Source organism: Lampetra fluviatilis, chromosome 16, assembly GCF_964198595.1.
Source record: "Lampetra fluviatilis chromosome 16, kcLamFluv1.1, whole genome shotgun sequence".
Lineage (NCBI taxonomy): Eukaryota > Metazoa > Chordata > Hyperoartia > Petromyzontiformes > Petromyzontidae > Lampetra > Lampetra fluviatilis.
The window spans coordinates 13,279,283-13,298,458 of NC_136290.1; the positions used below are offsets into that span (position 1 = coordinate 13,279,283).

Sequence of the window (19,176 nt, forward strand, 5' to 3'; positions counted from 1 at the left end):
GTCAAGGCAGATAATCGTGTTAGCAGGAGCAGTAGCGGAGTGTATGGCTGTGATGTCGCCCTCGTATTTGCGGATCGGGCATTGCGTCGTTATACGTCGTACGGTCTGTTCTGAACGACCCCAGTCGCACGCTGGACAGTTTTTCACAAGTCCATTTGTGCATCAGGTATCCGCATCTGCAAAATGCCACGTCACAAACATGCATCCCCACTCTCCCACCACGTGTGACGTCCGTCAAGCACGCTCTGATGATGAAACACTAGGACTCATACGTTACATAGAGGAGGGGATCTTTGCCTTGAACACGTGGCAGTTTCACGAAGCATTGATTCAAAATAACCAAACTTCGCTGGTGAGACACAGTGTGTGTCGAAACCGGTCCAGAGACTCTGCGTGCATTGAACCAATTCTGCTCAAATCCCCGCAATCATAGAAGGCCGTGTGGTTGACGGGATGCGTTCAACAAAATTATTTTGCCAAAGAAATGTCTTACATCGAGGTGACAGATACTGGATTGTTCTAGACAAGACCGTGCACAGCATAAGAATCGGTTTTTACCCTTTCTGGCAACAAAACAGTCGTATTAAGATGTTCAAACACCGAACAGAAACCTTTTTGCAAGGAATGACGTCTGCATTAACCACACACGTGGTGGGAGGGAAGTGAGTGGGAGGGGTGGTGAGGACGCACCGACGCACTCACCTCCATGGTCTGCGACTGGTGCATGCCCTTGATGGCGTTCTGTGCCATCGCACGCGCCGTGTAAGTGATGAACGCGCAGCCTGGACGGGGACGAGTTGGAGGGAGGAGGAAGATGAAAACAACAACGGGTAATTTCAACAAAATAAAGCGACAATAATAAAAGCATTGAGGCAATTTGTGCGACTTTTGCGTGGCTTTGATTCTGCGTCGAGCTCGACTGCGACGATGACCACGATGACGACTTCGACAATAAAGAAAAAACGACTTTCGATGATGCCGAAGATGAATTCGACGGCTGTGACGAGGCTGATGACGACTGTGACGACGATGATGACGTCAGTGACGACGATGATGACGTCAGTGACGACGCTGATGACGTCAGTGACGAGACTAATGACGTCAGTGACGAGGCTGATGACGTCTGTGACGACGATGATGACGTCAGTGACGAGACAAATGACTGTGACGAGGCTGATGACGTCAGTGACGAGGCTGATGACGTCAGTGACGACGATGATGACGTCAGTGACGATGCTGATGACGTCGGTGACGACGATGATGACGTCAGTGACGAGGCTGATGACGTCTGTGACGACGATGATGACGACTGTGACGACGATGATGACGTCAGCCCACCTTTGCTCTGACCGTCTGGCCCGCGCAGCACGCGGCACTCCTCCATCTGGCCGAAGGGGGAGAACATGGCGCGGATGTCGTTCTCGCTGCACTTCTTCGAGATCATGCCGATGAAGAGTTTCCGCTCCTCCACTGCGCGACAGCCGAAGGGTCGAGTTTAGTTCGTTTGACGGGGGGGGGGGGGGGGGGAACCCAGATGCGGCCACGGTGAAGGGAACGCCGATCGATCGCTGAGTATCTCAACTATAAACTAGTTTTTTTTATTTGACTAGATAAGGCCCACTGAGCTATGTATCTGGTTGTTTTCTCCAGAAGCGACCTGGCTATCACAAATGACAGCTCGACGAAGCAGCGTATCGACATGTGGACATTCACAGCAGCCACATATTCTAAATGCGTGACACGTTCATTCTAAATGTGGAGGGGAAAACAAACAAAGGACCCGGAGAAAAATCCACGAGACCGCGGGGAGAGAGACACGCAAATTCCAAATATACAGCAGCAGGCGTCGGGGTCGGGATCGAACCCACAACCTCTTGTATTCCCGTTGCGGTAGTTAACATCTCAGACCTGCCTGATGTGGGTGCCCATATCTGCTATATGCGAGATATTCAGGCCTACGCGATACTCGAAGTGTCTTTGGTTGAGGGTTCATACTCTTAGGTTTTTTTCGGTAAAGTCACGTAGGTAAAAATTTAAATTAATAAAAGTAAAATAAAAATCACGACGTTTCGGAGGCAACACAAGCTTCCGTCTTCAGGTGGAACCGTCACAGCACGATTGCTGTATCAAGTAATACTTGACACAGCACGATTGTCACAGCACGATTGCTGTATCAAGTAATATTTGATGCAGCAATCGTGCCGTAACGGTTCCACCTGAAGACGGAAGCTGTGTTGCCTCCGAAACGTCGTGATTTTTATTTTACTTTTATTAATTTTAATTTTATTTTTTACCTACGTGACTTTACCGAAAAAACCTAAGAGTATGAATCATTGCAGTCACGAAAGCTTCAAATCTAGAATTGGTTGAGGGTGTTCAACCAACAAAGACGGCGAAGAGAGATCGTTTGGTAGCGGCGCGACTGGGCGACAACCATCACCTCGCTGCACTCGAGAACCCGGTTTTTGTCACGGGCGGATGATACCCGGATTCCAACCCAGGATCACAGCAATTGCCTGCTCAGTGATGTGACAACTCGAGTCAACCGGCCGCTTCAACTCCCATGGCTTCAAATGACAAGCCACGGACACATACACATTTTCACGCGACAAACCAGTTTGGATTTAACTGCAGCTGCAACTCAAGACTGGCCAGTGACCAAAGAGTTAATGTCACCAGGTTTGGACCCTAACCCACGGTGCCACAGATTACCTTCCAATTAGCACAGCATTTGGTTGCACCGAAAACACTTTAAAGCATGTATTTTGCATGAAATGTTCTCTAAAGGTAATGTATGAAATTGGCAGAGGTCTAAAACAAATAAAGTCTGAATTTCAATTCTGCACGTCTCTGTGGAACCACCGTGGCTGTTTTTATAAAATTATAAATTAATCATTCCTAACAAGATTGTTAGAGCCTCTAGGCGAATGGTCATTTAACCGTGTCACAAAGTTAACTTTATTGACACAAGACGATGATGCGAACGTATAATTGACTTTATTTAATCTTGCTGAAGCGTCTTTTTTTTCGGTAAGTCTCTTCAGCTCCTGTGCGCACAGGAAAAGACAGCACACGAGCGAATGTAGTTTCACTGAAACTAGAACGGCGGCGGAGAGGCGAAAGGGTCGATAGAAACATCGGCTGGTCGGTCAATCTTTGAAGTTTGAGGAATTCATGAATATTCTCACGGGAACGCGTGCAGTTAACCAACCATGAAGAATACCACAAAGCCATCTGTGCCCTGCCCCGCTCTAAGGTGACACATTTAAGCTCCTCGATGGAATAACTTTCCTTCTTCATTAAGGACTTGATTTCAATTGCAGCTGGCTCCTCCTATCCTGGGACGGGTATTGCTGATTGATTATAATTGTTGTTGTTGTTTACTGTCGGTGGGCTGCCAAGTCCTCGGGTATTGTGAGACGCAGACGTTGGGACGAGTCACACAGACTGCTGCGATTCGGAAATGACGAATCGTTTTTTGTTTTTGTTGTTTTGTTGTTTGCGTGGTGCAAGCGGCATCCGGCAACTTCGCGTGCGGTGCGAAAGAAGTCCGAACGAACTCTTTGGTTCTTTCGGTGAAGTCACGTAGTTAGAAATATAACAAATCACGACGTTTCAATTGCAACACAAGGAATCATCATCAGGTGGGAAAACCGTGCCTGCCTTCATAGGCGCTGCTCGCAAACAGCGCTTGCCCCAACACTCTGTTAAGGCTACACGGGGTGGTGGGGGGGGGTCTTTGTCTTCGTGTTGAGACGGGGAAACCTCCCGCAGCCTCAACTCCCGTGCAGTGGCATGGATTCGACTACAGGGGGCCTCATGGTGCCGCCTTTGCTGATCGCGAAAGCCGATGGGGGGGGGACAACAGAGGCGCATCAAAACACGCGGTGTTCCAACGCCGCCGCCGCTGCTGCTGCCGCTGCTGCTTCTTCTTCCGCGATTCTCACGGAGATGAAAGCGAGTTGCGGTTGACAGGCGTGTGTTTGTAGAGACAAGGAGGCGACTGTACAAGTGTAATAGTTTCTAGTTTATCGATGGCATCTCATTAGGAATGGGCCGTCTTTACGTGGGACACTTCACGTGCTGTTTTTTCCTCGATTTTTCTGTTGCGTGTAGCCACTTTAAGATGTTTCTTGTTCATGTTTTTGTTTTGTTGCGGTTGCGCCCGAGTCAAGAGCCGCATGGCTCACAGGGTTATACATAACACATGAAACTGAACTGCACGTGGGGACAGCTGTTGGACGTCAAACAAGACAGAGGAAGCGTCAGCGAGCACGGAGGCTTGCCGCAGTGACCGAGCAACGCATGACAGTTAAACATACAAGTAAAGTGTGGGTGAAGTTGGCTAAACTATTAAAACCGTAGTGGCCAATCCAAATAGAAATGCAGCAGCTGTGAGCACCCGCAACACATTTGATAGCGAGCGCAGAAACAAAATATTTCGCGTGTCCAGAAAATCCTCGCCGAGTCCAGAGGCTCATTTTCACGAGGGTCCTGCTTTGTGTGTACGCACTGCATGTTGAACTTCTTTCGCGCCGTACGTAGCCAACCGTGCTAATTTGTGGAGCAGTAGCGCCGAGGTTAGCACACTGCGCTATGCTTCGGTTCCCAGCCACGGCATGGGGCTACCTTCATCCAGCAGTGGATTGAAAATGGTGCTGTAAATTGTAATAAATAAGCAAAGACGACAGGGAGGTCAGTAACAGTATAAAAAACCTGATATTATTTTGAGCTAAATTGTTATGTTGTATTTTATATCGTGCTACCGTTCTACAAGGGTTATTATATATCATTATCACCTTTCATCACCATTCGTTCATTCATCAATTTTATTTAAACCAGGGCGAGAGCCAATTGAGACTAAACGTCGAAATTTTCAAGGTAGATTGGAGTCACCGAGTAATTCCGCGCACATTAAAATGAACCAGAGTCACCGTTAATATCCATAATCATGTGTAGACCTTAGTAGGCACAGGTGGTTCTGGAATATCAAGCTTTCTAAATAGAGATATACAGTAGTAAAAAACATATTCAATGTACGTTCTCTGGTAAATGCAAATACAATACCACCCCCTTGGATCTGTCGCTGTCACTGATGTTAGCCGTGAATGGGATTCGAACTCGCCTGATTCGTAATGTGCCAACCGCTGCACCACCGCCCCCCCACTCACCTCTGCAAACCTCATCATCGACATCAAAAACACCACCACCAAAAACACAACCACCAGCATCACTATGAACATCATCAATACCACCACCAAAAACACAACCACCACCATCAATATCACCACCAGCATCACCATCAACATCATCAATACCACCACCAAAAACACAACCACCACCATCAATATCACCACCAGCATCACCATCAACATCATCAATACCACCACCAAAAACACAACCACCACCATCAATATCACCACCAGCATCACCATCAACATCATCAATACCACCACCAAAAACACAACCACCACCATCAATATCACCACCAGCATCACCATCAACATCATTAATACCACCACCAAAAACACAACCACCATCATCAATATCACCACCAGCATCACCATCAACATCATCAATACCACTAGAAACACAACCACCACCGCCACCACCAAAACACCACCAAGAAGCAGGAAAAAGGGCTCCACAGTAGCCGCTCGCTGTGGCGCGGCACGCGCGTCCACGCGGGGGGTGGTGCGGATTCCAGGTTCGGTGTTCACCGTCCTGGAGAATGAGGTTGTGCCCCCGACTTAAATTAGGCGAGCAGCCACGGCTGCCATCACAGCCCCGTGATGGCCCCCCAGGCCCCAGCCACCTCTCTCCCCCCGCCCGCAGCCGCCGCCGGCCCCGACAGGGAAGCCGCCGGCGACAGCGACCGCCGGTGGAACTCCGAATGCCAAACAGCAGTCGCGGTGCAGGAGGAGGTGGTGAAGGTGGTGGAGGTGGTGGAGGTGGTGGAGGTGGTGGTGGTGGTGAAGGTGAAGGAGGTGGTGGTGGTGGTGAAGGTGGTGGTGGTGAAGGTGAAGGAGGTGGAGGTGGTGGTGAAGGTGAAGGAGGTGGAGGAGGTGGTGGTGGTGGTGAAGGAGGTGGTGGAGGAGGTGGTGGTGGTGAAGGTGAAGGTGAAGGAGGTGGTGGAGGTGGTGGTGGTGGTGGTGGTGAAGGTGAAGGAGGTGGAGGAGGTCACCCGGGGAAGCAGGCGCATTTTTTTACAACAATATTTCGAGATAAAAAAAGAAGATATATAATAAATAAATAAACCATACCCCCCCCCCCCCCTTCTCTCTCTACCGTGGTATGTGGAGCTGCTCGGCTCAACGGGCCTTGCCCGAAATAAACCGAGCGGCTGACGATCATCGCGCGGCGTTGCGGGATTTAAGAGAAGAAAAAAAATACCGAGATGCTAAATAAAGACGAAATGCAACGGGCGCGCATCGATGGGGAATTGTGAGTCACCGCAGTTGAGGTCTTCATCGTGCGTTAAACAAAACGTTCAACGTAATTTCGTAAAAGTGTGTGGCCCGCTTTGCGAGAGCGCCGCTGCGTTACATTATACTTAAAACGAATGATAATACACGGTGGGAAAAGTCGCGTCATGCTTGAATATAGCAATCAGTTTCACCGCCCCATTTGTAAAATGACTGCTGGATGAAGGCCTCTCCAAGCCACGTCAGTTTCTGCGCTTGTTTTGACCATACTTCACCACCCTGGGCAGCGTGGGCTTGGTGACGTTGGATGTCCGAGGAGGACCGGCTCTTATCAATCTCACGCCACTGATGTCAGCCGTGCCCGGGAATCTAACTCGGCACGCCGGTTTCAAACGAGAGAGCGCCTCCGTTCCAATCGGCGCTTTAGCCTCAAATCTAAATAAAGGGTTTTTCATTCCACTCCGACCGCTTACACGCAGCGGCGTAGACATTTCCATTTGCTGTGCTCGCATGGCTACGCTGAGGATTGCTGTTGTGTTAGTGGTTGCGAGTGTCATTGAAATAGAAGCTAAAATAGCATATATAGAGATAGAATGTGCAAGTCAATGGAAGTCATTGGGGTACATAGATTTTTTTTTCCAACTTTTATAAACAATGAAGCAATTGTCCCCACATTTCACGCGGTTTGACATTTCGCGTGTGTGTGTGTGTGTTTTTTGGGTCTGTTTTGTTTTCTGGAGTCTTTTGCGGAAAAAAATGTCCCGTCTGCCCATCGCGCCGTCCCAGGGCTCCGCTCGGCTCGGGTAGAGGCACAGAAATGAAACGCGGCGCTGACGCCGCTACTGCCAGCGTCGTTCCCCATCGACGAGGGCGGCTGACGCTCATTTGCAAGTTTAATTATTATTGGAGCGACGTGATTAACGTAATTGAAAATATCAAAATAAGGACACGTTTAATGTAACATTTATCACGTAAATCGTAGAAATAACAATTAATTGTGGTCATTAAATATTAACGTAATATTTATTTCAAAGGTGATGGATAGATATTTTTTTTTTATTTTGGGTAGGGGCATGACCAATCGGAGGAGACGATCAGGCCTTGATTTCGTATTTATGTCGTATTTATTTCGGTATGTTAGAACGATCCACACGCATATTTAACCATTTGCTGGTAGTTACAAACAACCAGCATCACCTGGCAGTTGCGAGGTGGCGGAGGCTTTACGACACACATTTGATATACGCGTGATCCGTTCCTGAGCTCAGTGATGAATCGTGACACTGGTCGCGAAAATGAACCTATTTGCCGTTACAATGTAAGCATTTGTAAATATACTCGTTCAGTCTGCGGTCTGAGTGAGATCCTACCTGCTCTCAAATAAAGGCGTTGCTAAGACTCAAAACTAAACAATGTTTTATTTTGTTTTTTTTCTTTACCAGGTAAGGCCCACTGAGCTATATATATATATCTTTTTGAGAAGCGAAATGGCCACAAATGATAGCTCAACGAAGTGGCTTATCACGTGTAAATTTATCACAGACAAATACTCTAAATGCATGTCTCTAAATGTGGAGGGAAAAACCAGAGGACCCGGAGAAAAATCCACTCGACCACGGGGAGAGAGACATGCACAAACATAAAGCAGCAGGGTCTGAATTTAACCCACGACCTCCTGTATACCAGGCGAGGGAGTTAATATCTAATAGCCACCGTGATGATGATAAGAGAGAGACACACACATACTCCAAATATACAGCAGCAGGCGTCAGGGTCGGGATGGAACCCACAACCTCCTGTATACCAGGCGAGGGAGTTAACATCTCCGAGCCACCGTGATGATGATGATGAGAGAGGAAGAAAAACACCGCAAACTCCAAATATACAGCAGCAGGCGTCAGGGTCGGGATGGAACCCACAACCTCCTGTATACCAGGCGAGGTAGTTAACATCTCCAAGTCACCGTGGCGCATTGAAGGCATGAAAAAACCGCTCCTCGTCAGACCTAGCTGCCATGGACTTACAGATGTGTTCCCTTGCAGCAGCGTAAGCAATCCTCTTCGGTGACAACAACGACGACATTGTGCTCAGAACTAGCGGTATTTTGGGGCGCGAGACAAAAGGCTTCTTCCAGGCAGAGATAAAAGCCTTGGAGCACCAATGGAGCGCATGCATCACACTTCAGTGGGAGCGTGCTAGATGGAAACAGTTTTACCAAGGTCACTCATTGCTCTCCGTGTCCACTGTAAACTTTGTGATCATCTTTCTCTCTCTCGCGCGCGCGCACACACACACCGCTCACGGCTCTTCACGCTAGTCCATCCTACTCTGCTAATGACGAAGCCCACACGCAGTCGTCATCATCAATCATCGTTGACTATGATACATCCACTGCTGGATGAAGGTCTCTCCACTCCGTTAACATCTCTCGCGATCCTGCGATGTAGTAATCCACCTCAGCACCTCCCAGATGTGTGCAATTCCTCCTTAGCTGCCACTCAATCATTATTCTGGACCATCGGCCATCTGGCAACCGTGTCCTAACCCAAGCTTCTCTTAACACTCTGAATAGGAGACAGTAACACTCCCAAGAGCCGCACAGATGGATTCAACAATCGATGTCCGTACTCCCATCTCACCGGGCCACCTCACAGCTCATCCACAAACCGAGAACGCCCGGTGTTCTCAGATGATCTCCAATCCAAGTACAGCACTGAACCAGGCTCAACGCCTGCTTAGCTTCCAAGGACCAAGGATGTCTGGTCGTGGGCGTGTGCAGGCGTTGTGGTAGTGGTGTTACACGCACTTCCCCGAGGACCATAAACCACTGGCCACTGCAGTGCGTTCACACCAGCAGTGCATTAAGGGTGAATTATGGCTCGAGATTATTGCATCGCGCCCAACAAAAACCTTCATTGAGACCACTCGCATTAGGGAGAGGGAGGAGTGAGGAGGAATGCAGGCAGGGAGGGAGGGAGAGATGGAGGCAGGGAGGGAAGAGGAGGAGGAGGGGTGCAGGGAGGGAGGGAGAGATGGAGGCAGGGAGGGAGATATGGAGAGAGGAGGGGTGCAGGGAGGGAGAAGGGAGAGATGGAGGCAGAGAGGGAGGAGGAGGGGTGCAGGCAGGGAGGGAGAGATGGAGGCAGGGAGGGAGAGATTGGAGGGAGGGAGGAGTGAGGATGGATGGAGGGAGAGTTGTAAAAAAAAGAAAGGCCATAGCGAAAAAATAAAAAACCAAAGAAACCGACATGAAGAATGAAGCAAAGTGCCGAATAACCGAGCATCTTTTTTTTCTTCTGATCGAAAAAACAAGGAAACAAGGAGGGAGGGAGGGACCTGTCGATGTGTGTCGAAGAAGGGGGGGGGGGTGGAAAATAAACGATCTGCAAGCAGGGCATTTGTTTGTGTGCCGCCCGTCGCCTGCTAATGGGAAAACTGTTCATATGTCAATTACAAGCTGATCGTTAGTAACAACAAAAAAAATGTCAATTTGTCTCATTGCCCCACAGGGTTAGCACAAGTCAACCAATCTCCCTACCGTGTGTGTGTGTCTCTCTCTCTGTGGAGAAGGGCCGTTGCCTACAACGTCGACCTATTTGTACATTCACATATACATTGCAAGGGCCGTTGTTAATGACGGGCGTAGCGATTGGTTGCCGAATTCCGTGCGTCTTAACGACCTCTCCCATTCACTTCGCGAGGAGTCCATTAGGAGCGGAGTTCGCCGCACTCAATGTCAGCGAGGCCCTTCTAATGAGACGAGCTCCCGCTCAGCCAAGCGCTTTATTGGGATTGCACGAACGCGGGCACCAGAGAGGTATTAGGCGACAGAGATAACATTCCAATGCTATGGGTATTGCTTCAGTGTTTATATATATGTGTGTGTGTGTATTGTCAACAGATTTCTATGGAAGTGAATATGGGCAACTTCAACGAATACATTTCCGCGAAAGCAATGAGGTGGTTATTTTGACGGTATCTCTACGATTTCATGAATATCTATGAAGGCGTTCGGGGGTCTCATTAATCAATGGATCTCGATGTAAATCTGTGTAGGTATATTTAATTACACAGCAATCAATGCCGGGTGCATGTGGTGCTCACGTGACAACCACATGCACGAACCGTCCCTGTGAAACCGAACGTCGGCTACTTCCACGTGTTTCTATGAATGTCACTATAATTGATATCTCTCTCAGTCTCGACGAGTGTGGACAGAGATTGCTTTGCGATGCAACAAAAGGGGTGGGGTGCCACCACTCCCCAAAACCCTCCACGCGTTCTGCCCGTAGGCCAAAGAAAACCGCGCACAAAAACAAAGGCACGGTGCAGGTTTGCGGTGAATCGAAGCAGCGGCAGCAGCAGCGGCAGCGGCACTCACCACTTGACTTTTCGCTGTCGGCCGGCTTCATCTGAATGGGGTGGTGCATCTGCAAGAGACGGCGGTTCGGAGGGGACTCTTAATTCGACAGCGCAACAAGCGGCATTCGTTTTCACAATGGGCGACTCGGCGCGGCGCGACAATCGGTCGTTATTTATTTTCTTATCGCCGCAAACATGTTGGTGGGTCTTCCCCCTCCACCACTGCACCCACTCCACCCAGCACGCGTCGGCGTTAGGTGTTGGCCGCGTGCGTGTGAATCTCAGGGCGCAGTAAACACACACACACACAAACATTTCCCCAACAAAACAAAAACAAACACGTGGATTCTTCTTCTGCTTCTCCTCCTCCTCCTGCCCTGGCGTTAATAATTTACAGGTGTTAATGAATTACGCGTCCCCTGGTCCTCGGGAAGTGAGAGATCGTTTACGGTCGTGTTGATATTTGGCAAGTGCCGATGGTTATTTCTGGTGTGGTTTATGACGAAATAATCAGCTCTTGAATCAACTCGCGACTCTCGTATTTCGCTGAGATTCAGTGAACGACTGTGGGTTGATGAATGGCGCACGCACTCCGCACACACCCCACAGACACTCAAAAAACACTCCACAAACACTCCACAGACACTCCACAAACACTCCACAAACACTCCACAGACACTCCACAGACACTCCACAAACACTCCACAGACACTCCACAGACACTCCACAAACACTCCACAGACACTCCACAGACACTCCACAAACACTCCACAAACACTCCACAGACACTCCACAAACACTCCGCACGCACCACGCACGCACGCGTCGCCTGCTGCGTCTGTAACACGTGACGAGCGCGACGCAGGTGCGGGCGTGTGTGCGTGTATGGGGAGCGGTGGCGCAACGGTTGGCACAAAGCCCTACGAACCCGGCGAAACGAGTTCGATTCTCGCTCACGAACAATAAAAAGTGGCGAATTCTTGAACCGGTACGGGGCCTCCCCTCGACTCAAATGAGTCGCTGGTGAGGTGTGTAGTAAGCATCGCCATTCGGTGTTGGCCACCCACCCCCTCGAGTGCCGTGCCGGCCTTCATAGGTGCTCGCTAACAGCACTTACCCCAACAGTGTGCAAGGCTAGACGGAGGATCTTTGTGCGTGGTGTGTGTACGTGCGTGCGTTCGCTGCGTGAAGGTCACACGCACGTTCTCGCTCGAACACAGAGGCATTTCGCGCACTTTCAACAATAGCGTCTTGTTCACGGCGACTCCAGCACGAAGGGTAGGGGACACTGGACCGCGAGTGACCGACAACAACAATAGATTCGCTCCGTACAAAAGGTAAGGCGTGCACAGACACGACATGAACTCGCGAACACGGGCACACGTGACAACAACGGAAAAAAATCCCTGCAACACATTCGCCAATAGCAGCAAAGAAGATCTAAACAGCAGGCGACGTTACGGGCAATGGCCCTTCTTCCCAGCACATCGAGAAGCCGGAAGAGGCATTTATTGCACATTCCCCGCTGTTTCGCCTTGTAGGCTGCGGACTGTAAGAGATGCCACCCGTCCCGGATTCGCCAGCATCTTATCGAAGCAGCCGCTGTCCTGGGTAAATCCGGGAAGTCTTCACCGGGACCACAAGCGACGCGCAGTCTCAGCGATGTCTCACCCGGCACTACACAACGGTTCTAAACGAGTGGCGTAGAGATCAAGTGCGCAGGCGGTGCAACTGCAATGGGGCCCGTGGGTCGGAGGGACCCAAGGATCGAGTTGTCCTCTGTCCTGGTTTTTCCCAGGATCGTTCCTCCTGCTGTCCTGGGAAGTCTCCACCGGGACATCGACAGTCCCGTCATTTATTACTTCCACGGAGCTCTCGCTTTCGTGTCTAAGAGGTGGTCACCCGATTCTTCAGGGAACCTTCCCACGATGCTCTCGTGCAGGGATGGGGGACCCTACTGCCACAGGTCACATACGGCCCGAGGCGTCATTTCCTACGCCCCGTGACATTAAAAGTCGCGGTTTTTTGTCCGTTGCATGATCATCCACCACTCGCGACAAGGCGAGGACACGGAGCTCTGTCCCCTCTCGCGGTGCTCATTCCGACTCCCTGCATTTCTACTGCGGCCTCCTGGATCTCGTGCTGACGCTGCTTGACGCACTTCCAAGCGAGACGACATCGTGCCCAATCGCTACACTTGCGCTGTGAAAATCGTCCCTCGACTGGCTCGTGTGCGAGCCGAATCAGCAGTAAGCCGACGCGTTAATGTACGTACATTGAACTTCTTTCGCACCGTACGTAGCCAGCCGTGCTAATCGGAGGTGCGGAGGGAAGGACAACAAACTAACACACCCAAAAAAACACTTCTAAATAAATGAGTTTTTAAACTAGATTTGAAAGTGCAAGGCTCTGGTGACTTCCTAGCATCTGAAGGCAGAGCGTTCCAGACGGCCGCAGAAGCGCATCTGAGAGCGCCGCGCGATGATGATGCGGTGACCGCCGTCTTCGTTCGATGGACAACGGCTTAGATCACGTGACAATGTAATTTGTTCGTGGCCGCGTGAGGCGGTGAAGGATTTTTAACGACACAAATTTACCCCGGGATCATAGCGTGGCCGAACCCAAAATATAAACAAATTATAAAACTTGGTACTGTGAGATAGTCTCCTTCATCCCGTGCAAATTTCCCAGTTGTCGTTGTACATCAGAGCTGGAAACTCTACTGACTATAAACGAGAGAGGGGGAGAGAGACGCCGTGGGTGGAGGGGTGAGGGAGCGAGCGAGAGGAGGAATAGGAAAGAATGGATGGCGAAATCGTCGAAAAAAACGAAATGCGTCTATCGATCCGCGCCGCGATTCCGCTGAGCCGCTGCGCGCAGCACGCGCAGCGAGCGACGCCTCACCCTGTCACAAATTGCCGCCGCGTTTCAGGGACGTGACTAAATCGTTAAGTTGATCTGATGGCGCAGGATGATATCACTCGACGGAGGGGGCCCAGGTGCCTGACGCGGTCGGGGTGCTGGAGGAGGAGGAGGCGACAACGACAACCTCGCAAAACCTCCTCGGGCTCGCGCGAGCACAGAATGAACGACACAAATACCTAACAAGAATCCCTCGCTACTCGTTGGAAGGGGGGGGGGGCGGTCCAGATGATGAACAACAACAACAAAACCCCACAAGCTTTAAATAACAATTGTCGCACAACTTATTTGTCGTTTCTATAAATCGGATCGCGGCCCACGTCGCGTTGACAGTCTGGAATTATGGGGAGGCGATGGAGGTTGCTCATTCCCCATCTGCTGCCTCCATCACCTGGAATGCCCCCCCTCTCCCCAGCCGTCCGTACTGCCGGCTCCCTGCTGTCCCCGTCCAAGTCCAGGCTCGAGACCTCTCTCTGCCTGTCACCGCCTTGCCACCACCCCCGCCCCCCGTCTCTCTCTATACCACTGTATGCATGCGCCCGCTGTTGCTGTACAGTCACGAGCCACGGTGACATTTGTACGCCGCTGTATAAATCCACGCCGGGTTGTTATTGACCGCCGTGGTGCGGCACCGCGGCGAAAGCGCTTGGACCGCTCGATTCACAATCACAAAGTTACGAGTTCAAATCCCCATCGGGGACCCGACTCAAAACCCTTCACCCAACACACCCGCCCGCGTTTGATACGACGATTACCACAATCCAATTAAACGCCGATAGGGATCCTAAGCCAATGCTCGTCCTTGCCATACTAGTGTCGACGTTGCAGTACGATACGGGTTTAGACGGCGTCACAGGCAGGGGACAGGGAGCTGACCGCATGGATGGCGGTCGTAAGGGAGCTGCGGCAGAGCGAGCGACCTCCCACCGAGTGAAGGTCGCCGTGCGGCTACGAGAGAAAGCCATCGGCTGCTGGAGCCGACGGGAGTGCGTGGCAGGGGTAGGGGAGTGGAGTGAGATGAGAATGGGGGAGTAAGACGGGGGCAAGACCGCGAGATGACTTCAAGGTGTTGGGTGCGTCCCATCTTGAATTTCCACGAACGACTCCGTCTTTATTCAGACGGGGAGACAAATTCCACCCACTCGTAAACGCGGGGAGATTTTGTTTTGTGTGTGTACGTAAAAAATACCAACAACAACAACAACAAGAACAACCGACAAGTATTATGTTGACGGTGGTGGTGGTGAGTCGTGCGCCGGGGGGGGGAGGGGGGAACAATGTTGCTGTGGAAGCCGGATGCACAGAGTGTGACCGTGGGAGGCCTTGACGGGAGCCGGCGAAGGGAGACGAGATAGAGTCCGCGTGCGGCGCGCCTCCCACAGAGCCGTTGGTGAGAATCCACAAAAGATTGTCAAGGATTTCGCAAGAGAAGCGCCGTGCGGTGGTGGTGGTGGCGGCAATGCAGAGACGCGACACGCAGGGCGAAGGCGGAGGGATCGGAGTGGTTTGTAGCCGGGCGTGGTGCCGGGCGACCCACGCCCTCGTGTGCCGTGCCGGCCTTCACAGGTGCTGCTCGCTAACAGCACTTGCCCCTGTTAAGGCGATAGGGGCCGGTGAAGTACACGAGAGGGTGGGTGGCCAGCACTACCGCAGAGCCGCCTTTGCCTCCCCACTGGATACGTTTACACGTCATACGAGGTGTTCATTTGAGGCTGAGTCGACCTAGGGGAGGCCCATGACCGTTTCAGATAATCGTCACTTGTGTTGACCGTGAGCAGCAATCGACTTCTGGTGGCCGGGCTCGTAACGCAGCGCGCTAACCGCGACACTAACCGCTCCCCCCCACACACACTTTACACACACATTCACGCACTTGCACACACGCACGCACGTACCCGCAGAAACAAAAACCGCCCCCGGCGAAGCGAACGAATGAATGAGGACGCACGGACGGTTACCGCACCATTAACGCGCCACGCCTGGCCTGCTCCCACCACCCCGGGTACGTCCGGCAGACAAACCCCAACCGTGCGGTCCCACGAGCTCGCAGAGACGCGGAAACGACGTCGCCTCGTCGTGCCCAGCGAGACGCCGCGGATCCAGACGGCGGCGATGGAGCACGAAGAGCCCGTGGCGCAACTTTCGACGGGCCGCGTCCCCATGAGCCCGGGGTGTGGAACCTTTTTTCTGCCAAGGGCCATTTGGATATTTATACAAATTAATTTTATACAAATTTATCACTGAAAAATTTGGTCAAACTTTTAATTAACTCGCCCCTAATGTGATGTCTGGAACTGCTTCTCTTTGGCGAGGCGTGTGATGTTCGCTGGTATTGATGATGTTGTTGCTACTCGCAACTGCTTTTCCAGGTTTGCTCCTAGGTTTATTGAATTTCGAGTCCCGCCTGCGGTTGCCTTGGCAGGGCCAGACCCCAAATGATTTCGTGGGCCTCATACGGCACGCGGGCCTGACGTTCCCCACCCCTGTGCCATAAATCGTCGGGTGAGCGATGGGGGGTTGCCACCTCCACGCGGTTTGACCCGGGGACGCGTCTGGGAATTGGCATCTTTTAGCGTTACCTTGCTTCGGTTTGTTGTGGTCTCAGGTTAAAACCGAATGGGGGCGATACGTGTTCATCGTCGAAGCGGATCTGGTTCGAGCCATAGACACCTCGTCGTCGTTTGTGCAACTGTGATATTCGCAGTTGCTTTGCGGTGACCACAGCAAAACAAATAGGAGCTTAGCGATCCACGGTTCACGTCGCGAATGCTGTTACACGTGTGACTGTCATCAAACAGTTAGAGCGTCGTGATATGTATATAGAGAGTGAGTGGACGTGAGCCTCACGGAGCCACAGAGCCACGCGACAGCCTTCTCCCAGCACGTGCAGGGCACGAGGAACGATCCGCAAACGACGACCGAACCACGGCGAAGTTCCAGACGGCAAAGTCGTGCACAAGCATCACGGTTACACAACCAGCACAACCAACACAACCAACACGACCAGCACAACCAACACAACCAACACAACCAGCACAACCAACACAACCAACACAACCAGCACAACCAACACAACCAGCACAACCAACACAACCAACACAACCAGCACAACCAACACAACCAACACAACCAGCACAACCAACACGACCAGCACAACCAACACGACCAGCACAACCAACACGACCAGCACAACCAACACGACCAGCACAACCAACACGACCAGCACAACCAACACAACCAACACAACCAACACGACCAGCACAACCAACACGACCAGCACAACCATCACAACCAACACAACCAACACAACCAGCACAACCAACACAACCAACACAACCAACACAACCAACACAACCAGCACAACCAACACGACCAGCACAACCAACACAACCAACACAACCAACACGACCAGCACAACCAACACGACCAGCACAACCAACACAACCAACACAACCAGCACAACCAACACAACCAACACGACCAGCACAACCAACACAACCAACACAACCAACACAACCAACACAACCAACACAACCAGCACAACCAACACGACCAACACGACCAGCACAACCAACACGACCAGCACAACCAACACAACCAACACATCCAACACAACCAACACAACCAACACGACCAGCACAACCAACACAACCAACACAACCAGCCCAACCAACACGACCAGCACAACCAGCACAACCAACACTACCAACACAACCAACACAACCAGCCCAACCAACACGACCAGCACAACCAGCACAACCAACACTACCAACACAACCAACACGACCAGCACAACCAACACAACCAGCCCAACCAACACGACCAGCACAACCAGCACAACCAACACAACCAACACAACCAACACAACCAACACGACCAGCACAACCAACACAACCAACACAACCAGCCCAACCAACACGACCAGCACAACCAGCACAACCAACACGACCAGCACAACCAACACGACCAGCACAACCAACACGACCAGCCCAACCAACACAACCAACACAACCAACACGACCAGCACAACCAACACGACCAGCACAACCAACACGACCAGCCCAACCAACACAACCAACACAACCAACACAACCAGCACAACCAGCACAACCAACACTACCAACACAACCAACACAACCAACACAACCAACACAACCAGCACAACCAGCACAACCAACACTACCAACACAACCAACACAACCAACACAACCAACACAACCAACACAACCAGCACAACCAGCACAACCAACACTACCAACACAACCAACACAACCAACACAACCAACACAACCAACACAACCAACACGACCAGCACAACCAACACAACCAGCACAACCAACACAACCAACACAACCAGCACAACCAACACGACCAACACGACCAGCACAACCAACACGACCAGCCCAACCAACACAACCAACACAACCAACACAACCAACACGACCAGCACAACCAACACGACCAGCCCAACCAACACAACCAACACAACCAACACAACCAGCACAACCAGCACAACCAACACTACCAACACAACCAACACAACCAACACAACCAACACAACCAGCACACCCAGACACCAACAGCGAGGCTGGGATTGTGACGCATCACGCACACGAGCACATTTATAACTTGAAGTCCGAAAAGCGGAGGCGGTCAATTGCACGGACACTTGAAAGAAAATGTGAGGTCCAAGGTGATTTAAAGTGGCACAAGGATATTTCAGGGATTTTAAACTGAGTTTGGTTGTCACATTTGTGGTGGTGGGGGGCGAGGGGGGGGGGGTCTTTATGCATGGACAGGGTGGAGGAGCTTCTAAGGGTCCGTGAATTCACCCGGGGGATTAAACGACCCAGAATATATTTAGCGGCAGACTTATTTCGTAAGGAACTTTCGAGGATTGAAAATAGCCCAAATGCCACTAGCCTGGGTAAGATCAAGGTGGGCGCTGATTGCAGTTTAAATCGAGTTCACAGTGGGGAGCGGTCACAATCCGGCGGTGTGCTGACGGACCGAATGCTCGCTGAGTGATGTGTCCCCGGGTTTGACAAAAGGTGGCAACGCGACTTAGTTGCCCTTAGTTTGAGTGCGAAGCCGGCACCGCTATTGAAGCCGTCACCACTGCCAGCCCCTTCCTCCTGCTCGTTCCTCTGCCCAGCCTCTGTGACAATGCTGCTATACAGACAGTAGCGGCTGGTCATTAGTAATGACTGGTTTGTCCAGGAAAGTCGCGCTTAGTCCAAAGAGGTTTTTTTTTGACTGTTGGTCCTGCAATGGCTATGTTCGGCCAACAGCAATTAAATGATGTGGCTGTTTGTCCGTGACGAAAACCCAAAAACCCAGAGTTACACACTCCATAAAGTAATTACACACTCTCTATAGAGAAAACACACAGTCTATAGAGAAGACACACTCTATAGAGAAGATACACTCTCTATAGAGAAAACACACACTCTATAGAGAAGATACA

The 19,176-nt window shown here is 51.2% G+C and overlaps 1 protein-coding gene across 7 annotated transcripts in view; it reads right to left on the bottom strand.

Annotated features, from left to right (window-relative positions):
- LOC144936573 (CUGBP Elav-like family member 1) overlaps positions 1–19,176 on the bottom strand; it is a 253,380-nt gene that overhangs the window by 16,720 nt on the left and 217,484 nt on the right. For all 7 annotated transcript variants that reach the window (XM_078863790.1, XM_078863791.1, XM_078863792.1 and 4 more), the window contains 3 exons: positions 10,807–10,855; positions 1,339–1,470; positions 703–782 (listed from right to left, as the gene is read on the bottom strand). In XM_078863790.1, coding sequence (XP_078719916.1) covers positions 703–782; positions 1,339–1,470; positions 10,807–10,855 — 261 coding nt within the window. The remainder of the gene's footprint in view (positions 1–702; positions 783–1,338; positions 1,471–10,806; positions 10,856–19,176) is intronic.